The sequence below is a fragment of the Heterodontus francisci genome, chromosome 24 (genome assembly GCF_036365525.1).
Source record: "Heterodontus francisci isolate sHetFra1 chromosome 24, sHetFra1.hap1, whole genome shotgun sequence".
In the NCBI taxonomy this organism is placed as follows: Eukaryota; Metazoa; Chordata; class Chondrichthyes; order Heterodontiformes; family Heterodontidae; genus Heterodontus; species Heterodontus francisci.
Genome location: NC_090394.1, coordinates 31,083,800 through 31,097,400, shown reverse-complemented (window position 1 = coordinate 31,097,400; position 13,601 = coordinate 31,083,800). Strand labels below are relative to the sequence as shown.

The 13,601-nt window shown below is 47.0% G+C and overlaps 1 protein-coding gene across 1 annotated transcript in view; it reads right to left on the bottom strand.

Annotated features, from left to right (window-relative positions):
* LOC137383662 (complement C1q tumor necrosis factor-related protein 1-like) overlaps positions 1-13,601 on the bottom strand; it is a 35,682-nt gene that overhangs the window by 4,502 nt on the left and 17,579 nt on the right. The window contains exon 2 of the mRNA XM_068056819.1: positions 1,478-1,725. Within this exon, the coding sequence (XP_067912920.1) occupies positions 1,478-1,706 (229 nt within the window). The 5' untranslated portion in view covers positions 1,707-1,725. The remainder of the gene's footprint in view (positions 1-1,477; positions 1,726-13,601) is intronic.

Below are 13,601 nucleotides of genomic sequence, written 5' to 3'. Positions count from 1 at the left end.
TCACATTTTTTGTGACAGAATGGCTTTCATTGTATGTATGCTTCCCACATGTGCATGTGTTGCGCACTGGAGTCATGAGTCATGTTGTCAAAGAATTGTTCTTGTCACCCAGCAGCCACGCTCTGGTTTGTTGTGGTGGCTCAAATGCAGATGGCACAGTGGACTACCACAGATTGCAGCTGCCCAGATACAGGGCAGTGACCTGTATGATACACTGAGTGTAGTCACACACCAGCTGCACATTGAAAGGGTGTAATCACTTTCGGTTGCGGTACTTCTCAGATTTGACATGTGGCGCAAAGCACTGTCCATGCAGTCAATGGCACCCTGCACCATGGGGAAGCCTGCAGTCGTCACGAAGCCACGTGCTTGTTCTACCTGGTTCTTTCTGCTAAGAGAGAAAATGGAATATATTCAGCTGTCTTAGAATTCAGAGGCTCAGTGACCTCCCTTATGCAAGAGTAAGCAGAAAACTGCGAGATGTAAATATCACTTGCTCCAGCCTAGAAGGAGCCCAACGCATAACAGTTCATGACCATGGTCACCTTCACAGCCATTGGCAATGCCATCTTTGCCCTGCTCTGAGGTTGAAGTTCTGGCTGCAAGTGGTGGCAGATTTCATGAGGATGTCCTTACTGAAGTGCAGGTGTCTCAAATATTGTTCCTCGCTGAGGTTCAGGTGGGGGGATTGCTCCCTGAATACCCTGGGCAATATGGCGATCTGCTGAGAGCCCTTCTCCCCCTCCACTTCCCTCTTCCAGCAGCTTGCACTGCTGTGTGTCACCTCTGTTCTATCTCCATGTCATGCTATATTCCAAGGGGAATGCATAATACTGCACTTTTGTCTGGAGCGTTGTGCAGAATCCTTGAAGTAGGGACAAAGTCCTTCAGCGCGTACAACATTAGAATTCGACAACTTTAAGGAATTCTAGAAATCACCAAGCACTTCTACAATCACAGCAACAGGCAGTCGAAATCAATCAGCAGCTAACCTGTAAGTAGCTGTTGATCCCTTTAAATAGCATTGGTGCAGCACCTGTGGAAGAGCCTGTCACTCCAGAATTGGCCTTTATAGCCACTCCAGGCGCTGCTTCACAAACCACTGACCACCTCCAGGCGCGTATCTATTGTCTCTCGAGATAAGGAGGCCCAAAGAAGGTGGGGGTGGGTCCTTCCTGCTGCTGAACGTATGTTCAGGTGTTTGTGTGTTTAAGAGATGGCGTTAGCTGGAGCGTTGAGCTCCAAAATAATAGCATTGACATCAAATTAGCATTGCACACTGATTGATATCACAATGTACCTAATCTGTGTACCTCCAATGGATGCTTCCTGCGTGCACTAACACATTTACCAAAATGGCATCCGGGGTGGCTCACAACAGAAGTGTGCAGGTGCCATATTTGGCATTTTGCAGCTAAAACGACACTCAGAATACCATAAAGTCAGATGCTAAGGAGCTGCAATATGTGGCCCTTACCTTTCAGTATAGTCATGTCGATTTTTGGCTTGATTTCGGGCATGGAGTATGTGGGATGGTCACTTGCCATCCTATGGCTGGATGACAATCCAAATGGATACATGGTCTTCTCCAATGGACCACAGCATTGGACACATGAAGACTGAATCATTTGTTTTTGAAAGTGAATTCTTTTGGATGAGACGACAGCAGCCAGTAAGGAAATAATCAGAGCAACAGAAGCCTTCATACTTCAACTGCAGAATAACCTGTACACAGAAAGATTCAGAAAGTAATCAACATTTGTCCCCAGTCTCCAGAAACAAGGATAAGGTTGCCAACCCTCCAGGATTGTCCTGGAGTCTCCAGGAATTAAAGGTTAATATCCTGCTGCGAGCAAAAGCACTGGAGAAAAATCAGCATTTTCTTTTTATTTTTCTTTGAATGCTTTGTTTTATTAGTTATCAAAATACTGGTGATGGGAACAAATAGGCTGACTGAATCATCCAATCGGTGTGGAAAGGTCAGGCACCATGAGGATGGACATGTCAGGTGGCCAATAGTGGAATTGTGGGGGTGAGGCAGCTGGAGGCATGAAGTCACATCAGTGTTGGCAACCCTTAAACCAAGATAAAGGCCTTCCAGCACACCCACTCTACCTGCAGCTTCAAGCTCACAATTCTGCTCCTCTTAGATGTAACAGCACTGTCGGAAGCACTTTCGCCATGTGGCCAGCCACTGTTCAAGATGAAGATTCACCACCACCATCTCAAGGGCAACTAGGAATGGGCAATAAATGCTGGCCTTGCCAGCGACACCTATACCTCCAGAATGAATGAATGAATGAATGAATGGGGGGAAAAAATAGATCATATACATCCACAGTCACAAAATAAATGGAATCTTAATCATCAAAACATTGCTGCAGCTCAGAGATCAATGCTATACCCTCGAAGGTCAATTCACTATTCCGGTTTTGCTTGAAGGAAAGGCTTGCATTTACATCTCACCTTTCACAACCTCAGGATGTCCCAAAGTGCTTTACAGCCAATGAAATACATTTTTTTTTTAAATTTAGCCACTGTTGTAATATAGGAAATACTGTCATGTGATCTTTTACATCCACCTTAAAGAGCAGATAGGGCCTGCAGTTTAACATCTCATCCAAACAACAGCGCAGCGCTCATTCAGTATTGTACTGAAGTGTCAGCCCAGACTTTTGTGCTCAAGTCTTTGGAGTGGGACTTGATCCCACAACCTTCCAAATCAGAGGAAGAGCCCTGTCAACTGAACCACACCTGACAGCAGTTGTACTGTTCTGAAAATTTGCAGTACCTTTACTCAGATTAAACGATTGGCTAGAATCTACAATAAATTTGGGTTGTGCACGATAGTGCTGGCTAGTTTAACCATTCAAGCCTTTTCTTAATCCGTGCTTTCTTACATATCAGTTGGATTCAGACCAACTGTAGAAATCTGTGTTTGTTTAATAACAAACATTCTGAGAATTAAAAACCCGAGGCTGATGTTCTGCGTTATAGTCAGGAAGTAAAATCATGGTCCAAGTTGTTATTGAAAAAAAAATGCCAAAAGAGCATTTTAAAAATATGTTTTACAGGTGGTGCAAAATTGCTTTGAGGATCATCTTAGTGTGATTCGAAGCAATCAGAGCTGATGGTAGTTGGCTCCAGTTATGGCATCCGCCAAAAGGTGCAAAGAAAAATAATCCTGTTTACAATCCCAGAGCCGAACTGATTCTGAATGCAATTTAAAAAGCAGCATTTACAGAATCTGTTAACTATCTGGCTTTCATGCCCTGAGCAAGGGCTGTATTCAGAGTTTGATATTTATGAGAACGTAGATTTAAGGCCATTTCTCTTTAAATGGAAAAAGAGCAACACATTTTCCAGAGATTATAAACTGATATCAGGAGGGCATCTGTTCCACTTCATTTAGTAATACGATAGGGATGAATTGTTTTAACTATGGGATGGGTTATATTGTAAAAATGTAATGATGAACCATAACAAACCATCTAATGTCTCCTCTTCAACCTGCTCAATGACAAACTTCCCATATTATTTGATGATGCTATTAGTCATGTCAGTGTAATGTCTGTCGTTTTGTCACATTTGTATCGTTATGGTCTCTGAACTCACCATCTTCAAAATGAAGTATAGTCATATCAGCATTAGTCTAATCAGTATCTCTCACCTGCTATTTGAAAACCATGAAGTTCCTTCATTGGTCACCCTACAATCCCACCACCACCCCTGCCCCCCGCCCCCCCCCCTCCCCCACTCCCTCCAAGATATATGTGCTCCTCCAATTCTAGCCTCTTGTGCAGACCTGATTTTCATTGTTCCTCCATTGGTGGCTGTGCCTTCAGCTGCCTAGGCCCTTGGCTCTGGAATGCCCCCCTCAACCATTCCTCCCGACACTCCTTCAAACCCACCTCTTGAACCAAGCTTTTGGTCGCCTGTCCTTCTTTGGCTCAGTGTACATTTTTGTCTGATGGTGCTCCTGTGAAGCACCTTATGATGTTTTATTACTTTAAAAGAGCTATATAAAAGCAAGCTGTTGTTGAGTGGGATGTTGTATTGTTTACAAACTTTACATCATAAAAGCTACACATAAGACAAGATGACTTTGAGGATGTGAGATTGGCCTTGGGCGAAAGGGCATAGTGGATGATAGCAGCCGATTGAAAATAAAATCAGGCAGGGTATAAAAGCAATTCACTATCACACCTGTTTGCACTATCACCCAAGATCAATCTCATCCTCTGAGGCTTTTCAAGGAGCCATCTTCCAGTGGCAGCCTCTTCTACTACACAGGAGTCTGACTGTCCCTCTAACAGGGAGAGCTGTTTACACCGTTTACTTCTTCAACACTCATTACTTTAACACTTACTTCTTCAGTACTTCTTCGTATAAAGCGTAATAGAAATCTGGAACTCTCTCTCCAGTAGGTTGTGGTTGCTGTGTCAATTGAAACTTGCAAGACTTGAAATTGGTAGAGTTTTGCTAAGTCAGTGTATCAAGGGGTATGGAGCAATGTTAGGCAAATGTCATTGAGGTACAGATCAGCCATGATCTAACTGAATGAGGGAGCAGACTCGAGGGGGTATGTTCCTACTTACGTGAATGGAAACTCTGTGACTTTTTGAAGCTCAACAATGGTAAAGATCATTACAGTTTTACTTGATGTAGTGCCAGGAGAATCTTTGAATTTAGATGCCTGAGTTAAGCACTGCTATGTAGAATGATGAGCAGTGCAGCTATACATGCGTAAGTGTAAAAAAAGAAAGATTTTGCTTTTCTATAGCACCTTTCATCTTCTCAGGGTATCCCAATGTTTTTCATATACAATGCATTACTTTTCAGAAGAGTGGTCATTGGCACATTGTAGGAAAGCACAGCGAGTGAATATGCATATACCACACAAACATACAAGATACAAATATACAACAGTCTAATACTCTGGGGAGATGGGTTCAAATCCCACATGGCAGATGGTGAAATTTAAATTCAATTAATAAACCTGGAATTAAAAGCTAGTCCAAGGTTGACCATTGTCGATTGTTGTAAAAACCCATCTAGCTCACTAATGTCCTTTAGGGAAGGAAGTCTGCTGTCCTTACCTGGTCTGGCCTACATGTAACTCCAGGCCCACAGCAATGTGGTTGACTCTTAAAAAAAAAATGGCCTAGCAATCCACTCAGTTCAAGGGTAATTCGGATGGGCAATAAATGCTGGCCTCGCCAGCGACACCCACATCCCACAAACAAATAAAAAAGAATTGGGGGCAGGGAAAAACCGACTGGTCCATTAAGCCTGCCCCACACTCTGGGATGATAGCAGCATCGTGAGTAGACAGTCCCAATATTTACCCAGGCCAGATTTCCAAGCTGGGGGGGCGTGGGGAGGGAGTTCTGATCCCTGATCGTCGAATTTTCACTCCACAGCCCACGTGTTTAATTTTTAACAGGTTCCCTGTCCGGAAGCCGGCCTGATTGACAGACATATTTCACTGTCAGGTAGGAAACTCTGTAAAAGAGGTCATAGCCCAGAGGCAGGTGGGTTCCTGCTGTTTAGTGGGAGATTGTGAGGGGGCGGAGGATGGGTGCAGCATGGTTTGGAGGACTGGAGGTGAGGGCTATGATCGCAGGGGGTCAGAGAGAGATAAGGGGCAGAGATGGAGGGTCGGTGATTGCGGGAGGGATGGGGGGTCATTGATTACGGGGGAGACAGTTTGATCACAGGGGGAGAAAAGTATGTTTACTTGGTAGGCCCGGGTGAAGGATTCCTGCTCCTCCTGGCCCACAAGCAGTGCTGCAAAAGCACTTACATGTTCCATGCAGCTGTACTCACTTCCATTTAGCTTCTGGGTTCCCTGAAGCCTGGGAAACCCTCCCAGCCAGGGTTAATCCTTGAAGCCAGATAAAATCTGAAGCACACAGCCTCTGTTAACAATGAGAAGTGGGCAGCTTCAAGGTGGGTTGGGTTCAGGTCTGAGATTTAAAATTTTTTAACATCCCATGCAACCCAAACCCACTCATTCTTGGATGGTTCAGATTACTGTAATCTGATACCAAGGACCTGGCAGCAGTGCCAGAAAAGGTTCAATGGTCTCACATGGATGGTCAAGATCAGTGAGTGGATCTTCAAATGACATCTCCTACCCACTGCACCACCAACCTCTCCCATTGTGCAATGTACCACACTCCCATCACTCACCAATCAGTAATCAGAAGTCAGGTCTAACATTCAGAGACTCCAGCTCACCCTCAGACACTTATCAATGTTGCCCGCCTCACAATCAGCTCTCGCAGTTGCCACATACCTCCAGTTATTCAGCTATAGTAGGCAACTCATCCAAATACATTGCAATGCACTCACTGACATTCTTTTCTCACTCTTGCAGGATAAAACGGCACATAACCACAGGGAGTAGCAGGGAACTGCAGGGGGACAGGCACACCTGCATCTCCTGAGCCCTTTGGAAGAGATGTTGCTCCATAGCGGCGGACCTGGGAGGAACCGGGACTGGAGCAGAGCTGTTTAAATAAAGAGCGGGGCTCAAGGCCCTTTACTTACCTGAGGTCTAGGACAGCGGCAGGCTCTCTGGCTATGTCGGCGCGCGTTGGGTTTGAAGGGTGAAAAGGGAGACTGCCAGTGACATCATGGGGAATCTGTGGGCTGATTGGTTGGTGGGTGTCAGCTGTTGTTGCCTGTGGATAGCTTAGAAAGATCTGAGAAAAATAAGTTTTTTTTTAAAGAAAACCCTCAGATAGCTACCTTGTGGGTGAGGAGGTTAGTACTACTAAGTATTTTTTAAATTAGTGTAATTATTAGTGATTACCAGTTGGAATAGTGCGGTTTGGTCAGAGTGAGGCTGTGAGTTGTGTGTGGGGATTTCGCTGGTTGGGGAGGGAGGTGCTCTTTGGTCTCTTTCTTTTCTGCCTTTTCAGCCTCCACAGTACCAGGGGAAAACCTGATTGGGCAAATAACTGGTAAGCTATTCCACTTACTACACGAGAAATAATTAGTTTGCAAAGCTTGGCCAAGTGGAATGTGCCTCCTTTGGTGTGTGGGAAGTCGTGGACGCTCCATGTATCCTTGATGAATATATCTGCAGGAAATGTCACAGGCTGCAGAAGCTTGAGTTTCAGAACTCGCGATTGGAGTCACTGTGGAGTATCTGCGAGGCAGAGAACTATGTGGATAGCACGTTTCAGGAGGTAATCATCCCGGAGCTCAAGAGAGCGCAGGCAGAGAGGGACTGGGTGGCTGCCAGACAGACAAGAAGGTCAAGGCAGGTAGTACAGGAGACCCCGGAGGGCATCCCACTTTCTAACTGGTATTCAGTTCTGAGTACTGATGGGAGAGTGGGTTCCTCTGGAGAGTGCAGCGAGAGTAATGACCAGAGCACCAAGGGTGGCTCAGCTGTGCAGGGATGGAGGAGAAAGGACAAGAGAGCAATAGTGGTAGGGGATTCTATAGTTAGGGGAACAGATAGGTGTTTCTGTGGTCGCAGACGTGGTTCCAGGATGGTATGTTGCCTCCCTGGTGCAATTACCGAGCGGCTACAGGGCATTCTGGAGGGCAAGGGTGAACAGCCAGAGGTCATGATCTACATTGGTACCAATGTGCAGGAAGAAAGAAGGATGAGATCCTGAAAGCTGAGTTTAGGGAGTTAAGAAAGAGATCAGCAAGCAGGACCTCAAAGATAGTAATGGGATTACTCCCAAGGCCATGTGCGAGTGAGCATAGAAATAGGAAAACACACCAGATGAATGCATGGCTGGACAGATGGTGCAGCAGGGAGGGCTTCAGATTTCTGGGGCATTGGGAACGGTTCTGGGGAAGGTGGAACCTGTACAAGCCGGATGGCCTGCACCTGAACAGGACTGGGACAAATATCCTTGCAGGAAGGTTTGCTAGTGCTGTTGGGGATGTTTAAACTAGCTTGGCAGGGGGATGGGAACCTGAGCACAGTCTTAGATAGGACAATTACAGAGCAGGAAACAAGAGGCAGAAAATTAGCAAGTGACTCTGAAAGACAGAAGAAACAAAGATCAAAAAGTGTGCAGCACAAGAATTTGGCAGTGTTAAAGGGTATTTATTTAAATACAATGAGTACAGTAAATAAAGCTGATGAGTTGAAGGCACTGATTGACACATGGCAACACAATATCATTGCTATAACGGAAACTTGGCTTAAAGAGGGGCAAAAATGGCAGCTCAACATCTCTGGATATCGAATTTTAAGGCAGGATAGAGAGGGAGATAAAAAAGGAGGGGGTGAAGCATTATTAGTTAAGGAATCAATAACAGCTGTCAGGCAGGATGATATGCTAAACGAATCATCAAATGAGGCCTTATGGTGCGCACGTGCGCAGACGGTCTCCTGCCCTCTGCGCAAACGCTGCGGTCCGGCTTGCCACGGACGCCTTGCGCATGCGCAGATGACGTGATACGTACATGCGCACACAGTCTCCTGCCCTCTGCGCATGCGCTGCGGTCCGGCTTGCCACGGACACCTTGCGCATGCGCAGATGACGTCATCGCGTTACGTCATCTTCCTCGGGAAACGCGCCAGGTTGGCCTCTGCGCATGCGTCAATCTTCGGATATTCACACATGTGTCAAAGCTTCGGCGCGACTTTTTGAAAGTGGAAGGAGGAGAGATTTCGTCGGGCATTTTCTCGCATTTTATCTGAATTATTTATTCGTTTTGGAGACTTGCTTCATTTTTATTAGACACAGGAGATTGTTCCAAGGTAAGTTGCTCTGCCTTTGTAAGTTGCTTTGAAAACATTTCCATTGTCTGGGGCAATGCATGTTCTCCAGTCCCTGTTGTAAGCTGCTCTGAAAACAGTTCCATTGTCTGGGGCACCGCATGTTCTCCAGTCCCTGTTGTAAGCTGCTCTGAAAGCAGTTCCATTGTCTGGGGCACTGCATGTTCTCCAGTCCCTGTTGTAAGCTGCTCTGAAAACAGTTCCATTGTCTGGGGCACTGCATGTTCTCCAGTCCCTGTTGTAAGCTGCTCTGAAAGCATTTCCATTGTCTGGGACACCGCATGTGCTCCAGTCCCTGTTGTGAGTTGCTGTGTGCAGGCAGTACATGTGCTGCAACCTACCGTCTTAACGGTCACTTTCGTTTTTGTAACGTTTTAATGGAGTGCATTCTGTACTTCTTATCTCATCTCATGTTTCCCATGTGGTCCCTTAATAGCCTTCCTGAACTTCAAACTTCGATCATGGCAACGTCAGTAGATTCCACAGAGCAGTTCCTTGCCACCTTCACAACCCAGGAGTTCGAGAGTTATGACGACTTCAGCAGTAAACTTGAGATGTTTCAACAGGTAGCATGGTCTGCAGGCACATCCTGTAATGTGCCTTGTTATGTTTCACTATGTTAACAATGTTATTTAAATGCGCTTTGCTGTTGTGCTTACAGGCAACGGGGAGTCTATTTAAAAAAGTGAGCACCCATACGCTTGAGAGGGAAAACAAGAGACGGCGAGTCGAAATTCCCATCCGCTTTAAGTATGCCTCAGTGAGGCTGTGCTGTGTACACTATGGGCAGCCACGCATCCGTTCCACTGGAGTGAGACCGAATCAGAGGTAGGTGCTGCGGTCACTACATTTACACTTGTGTAGCTTGTCAGTCCTGTAAAGCTGTTCCTTGATGTGCATTGAACCAAGATTAGATTTGCAGTATCAATACATCTCGTCAGTGAGATCCTGTGCCCACAAAGCCACGCGCATACCGCCCCCATGTCTACGGACTGCCTTTGTTGTGATTTCCTAGATAGACCAATGGCTGGGCGACCACCTCAGCGCAACCTCCTCTGGACTGTGAAACAGGTGCGCACCAGATGTTGGGACCTTGTCATGGTGCACATGTAAACTGCTGCCAGCAACACACCTGGGGATGGCTGGCGTTTTTGTGAGGGCACGAGGCACGTGGGGCGTACTCATTGAATGTCTGTGTTACTTTTCAGGTATCTCGCCCTGGGCTGTGAGGTCTTCATCAGTGTGAAATTCAATACGAGCAAGAACAAACTGTGTGTCAGCTCCTACCATCTTGTGCATACTGGTCATGTTTTGCATCCAGAATGTTTACGCTTCTATGCAAGGAGACGACAACTGAACCACGATGAAAGGCAGAAGGTAGAAGAGTTGGTCAAGCTGCAGGCTGGGAACAAACAGCTGAAGGATTATATCGAGCGTTCATTCAATAAGACCGTGACCCTTAGTGACGTTAGAAATGTAAAATCCCGGCTCAAAACAGGGGATGACAGCATGGATGCGCTGTGTGATACGCTGGAGAAGATTCAGCAGGACGGGGCTGCAGTACGGGTTGGCCTGCAGGGAAGCAGCATCCTCTATATTGCCTTCATGACACCAGCCACGAAGGCCCACATGCAGGCCGTTCCTGAACTGCTGTTCATGGACGGAACGTACAAGGTGAACAAATGCGGCTACCTTCTGTACCAAGTGATGGTGCAGGACAATGTTGGTAGGGGCAGGGCTGTGTTCTATGCCATGGTGAGGAATGAGACGGCTCAGATGCTGGACGAGATTGTGGGTGTTTTTGTTGATTTCATGGGATCCAGCGCCTGCCGCGTGAGATCAGCCATTGTGGATAAAGACATCAATGAGATCAATGCGATCAGAAAGCATCTCCCAGCTGCAATGGTTCTCCTCTGTCAGTTCCATGTGATGCAGAGCATGAGGAGGAAGATCAGCAGCTACCCACTGAACGGTGAACTGAGGGATCAGTTGTTTATGATCTGCAAGGAAATGGTTCATGCACCTTTGGAGGAGAAGCTCACAAGTTGTGTAGAAAGGATTGGACACCTCTACCCACCCCTGCAGGACTACCTGCTTACAAACTGGATTCCACAGAAGGAGATGTGGGCAGCATGTTCACGCGGTAAAGTCCTAACGTTTGGGAACAACACCAACAATCGCATTGAGTCAGAGAATGGCAAGATAAAGCACCTGCTCCACTCCTCCTCATCCATGAAGGAATGCATCTCAGCGCTGATCTTCCACAATAGTGTCCTGGATCGGGAGCGTGCCTATTACACATTCCTGCAGGGAGCCTCTTTCAAGCGCATCGCAGAGGCACCAGCAGATCTACAATCATTTTACACAGGATTCACCAGTCATGCTGTGAAGCTGATGCATCAGGATCATAGCCACATTCAGCGAGTACATGTCAAGGAGCAGGACAAAGGCACAATGACTGTGATTTCTGGTGCCAAATAGTACACACTGCAGATACATGATGGCCAGGCTACCTGCAGCTGCATCTTCTCCATTCAGACTTTGTTGCCCTGCAAACATGCTGTTGTTGTGCAGAGGCATCTGGGTCTGCCTTTGGACAGGCTTGCCCCCAACTGCCGCTGGCGTGCATCTCAGGCACCAACGACAACAGGCATGGCTGCTGCCATTGTGATTACAGAGGAACAGCTAAGGCCCCTCAGCTACAATGAAAAATACCGCTTGCTTTCAGATCAATTGTACCAGCTACAACAGGCCGTTCTGCAGAGTGGAACGGCATCATTCATGAGGAAACTGGACTGGCTGCAGCAACAGACTCTCCGCTGGCAGCAAGGACTGGCTGATGAGATGGAGCCATTTACTATGCCCAACAATTGCCCAGAAGCACCTTCGGATGGAGGTGGCCACGCGCTGGACATCAGTCGCGTGCCACAATCCCTGATCCTGAGCGTTTCACCCCCTGGCCTAATGATCTGATGGACCATACATACGCCTGCCTGTTCAAAGCTCCACTTCCCCCACCTGCGGTACCCTTTCCTTGCTGCTCAGTTACACAGTTACCTGTTCCTGCACCCATCAGAGCAGTGCACATGGACACACAGTTACCTGTTCCTGCACCCATCAGAGCAGTGCACATGGACACACAGTTACCTGTTCCTGCACCCATCAGAGCAGTGTACGTGGACACACAGTTACCAGTTCCTGCACCCATCAGAGCAGTGCACGTGGACACACAGTTACCTGTTCCTGCACCCATCAGAGCAGTGCACGTGGACACACAGTTACCTGTTCCTGCACCCATCAGAGCAGTGCACGTGGACACACAGCCACCTGTTCCTGCACCCATCAGAGCAGTGCACATGGACACACAGTTACCTGTTCCTGCACCCATCAGAGCAGTGTACGTGGACACACAGCCACCTGTTCCTGCACCCATCAGAGCAGTGTACGTGGACACGCAGCCACCTGTTCCTACACCCATCAGAGCAGTGCACATGGACACACAGCCACCTGTTTCCCCATCCGCCTTTGAAACAACCATGCAGAGCCTTGTGAAACTCCGCAATTGCCAGCTGCTGCCTGTCAAGCAGAGAGGGCGTCCAAAGGGGTCAAGCGCTTGGGGAACATTCAGCAAGAAGAGACTGAGCACTAAAAGAAACAAGCATGCCGTACCCAGTGGTAGCAGAAATGTGAATGCTCTTGCTGCGAACACAACTGGTGAGGTGGGAGTGCAGCCACACCGTTCTCCATCCTCAGTGTTGCTTTAAGGCAAAGGTAGATAAGAGTGAAAGAAATGGAAGATGATGCTGATAGTAGTAGGCAGGATTAAATGGGAATGGATGGGAAGACGCACGAGTAACATAACCACTAGCAGGGAACTGCTGGGCTAAATGGCCAGCTTTATGTTCATAGTCCAAAAGAAATGTGCTTCTTTTTCCAGCACCCTCACATCATTCATGTTTTCCCTGTGAGCAGCATTGAACCATCACGAGATAGGGGCAGTAACATCATCCTGCCTCCTACAGCTGAGGTGGGTACTAAGTGATTCATTGGCGGTGTTATCAGTACATTCCTTTACTGCAGAACACAAAGCATGCTCAACAGTAATTTCATTGGAGGGAGGGAAGCTCTGACACTGATGTTCTTTCCTTATTTCCTGTCATGTAAAACGTGCCCTTGAGAAAACAATCCTTGACACTTAAGGACGGCATTCCAGCAAAGGAGGCAGTGCAGGAGAGGACGCAAGGATGTGCTGATTCCTGCATCTGAGGTGGGTAATAAGTGCTTCATTGGCGACGTTATCAATTGGTGCCTTCACTGCAGAATTTAAAAAGGTGTGCGCAACAGTAATTTCAGTGGATGGAGGGAGGCAAGCTCTGACTCTGATTTGCTTTATTTCTTTTCATGTAAAACATGCCGTCGAGAAAACAATCCTTGAGACTTAAGGTCAGCATTCAAGCAACGAAGGCAACTGGATCATGCTGCGGAGCTCGTCACGATGTGGAAAGGAACATTGCATTTATGGATGAATTGGGAGTGCACATTGGGATGCGTTTGGGGAACATTCACCAAGAATAGACTGAGCTCAGACTCTTGTGACTTTGCCTTCTTCACATGGACAATACAGTAGTGGAATAGAGAGTCAAGCGTTCATTCACCACAAGGCTCTCCAGGAACAATCTCTTTAGCTGTGCATAGCAGAGACTCGGCCTGTCTGTCTCACGGGAATGCTGGAAACACAACACTCATGTATCCATGCACAGCAGTTCCTCGGATACTTAATGAACTTAATAAAACTTCTCAATAATTAACCCCAGAATTGTTGAGGCTTTGTTTTGCATGCTAT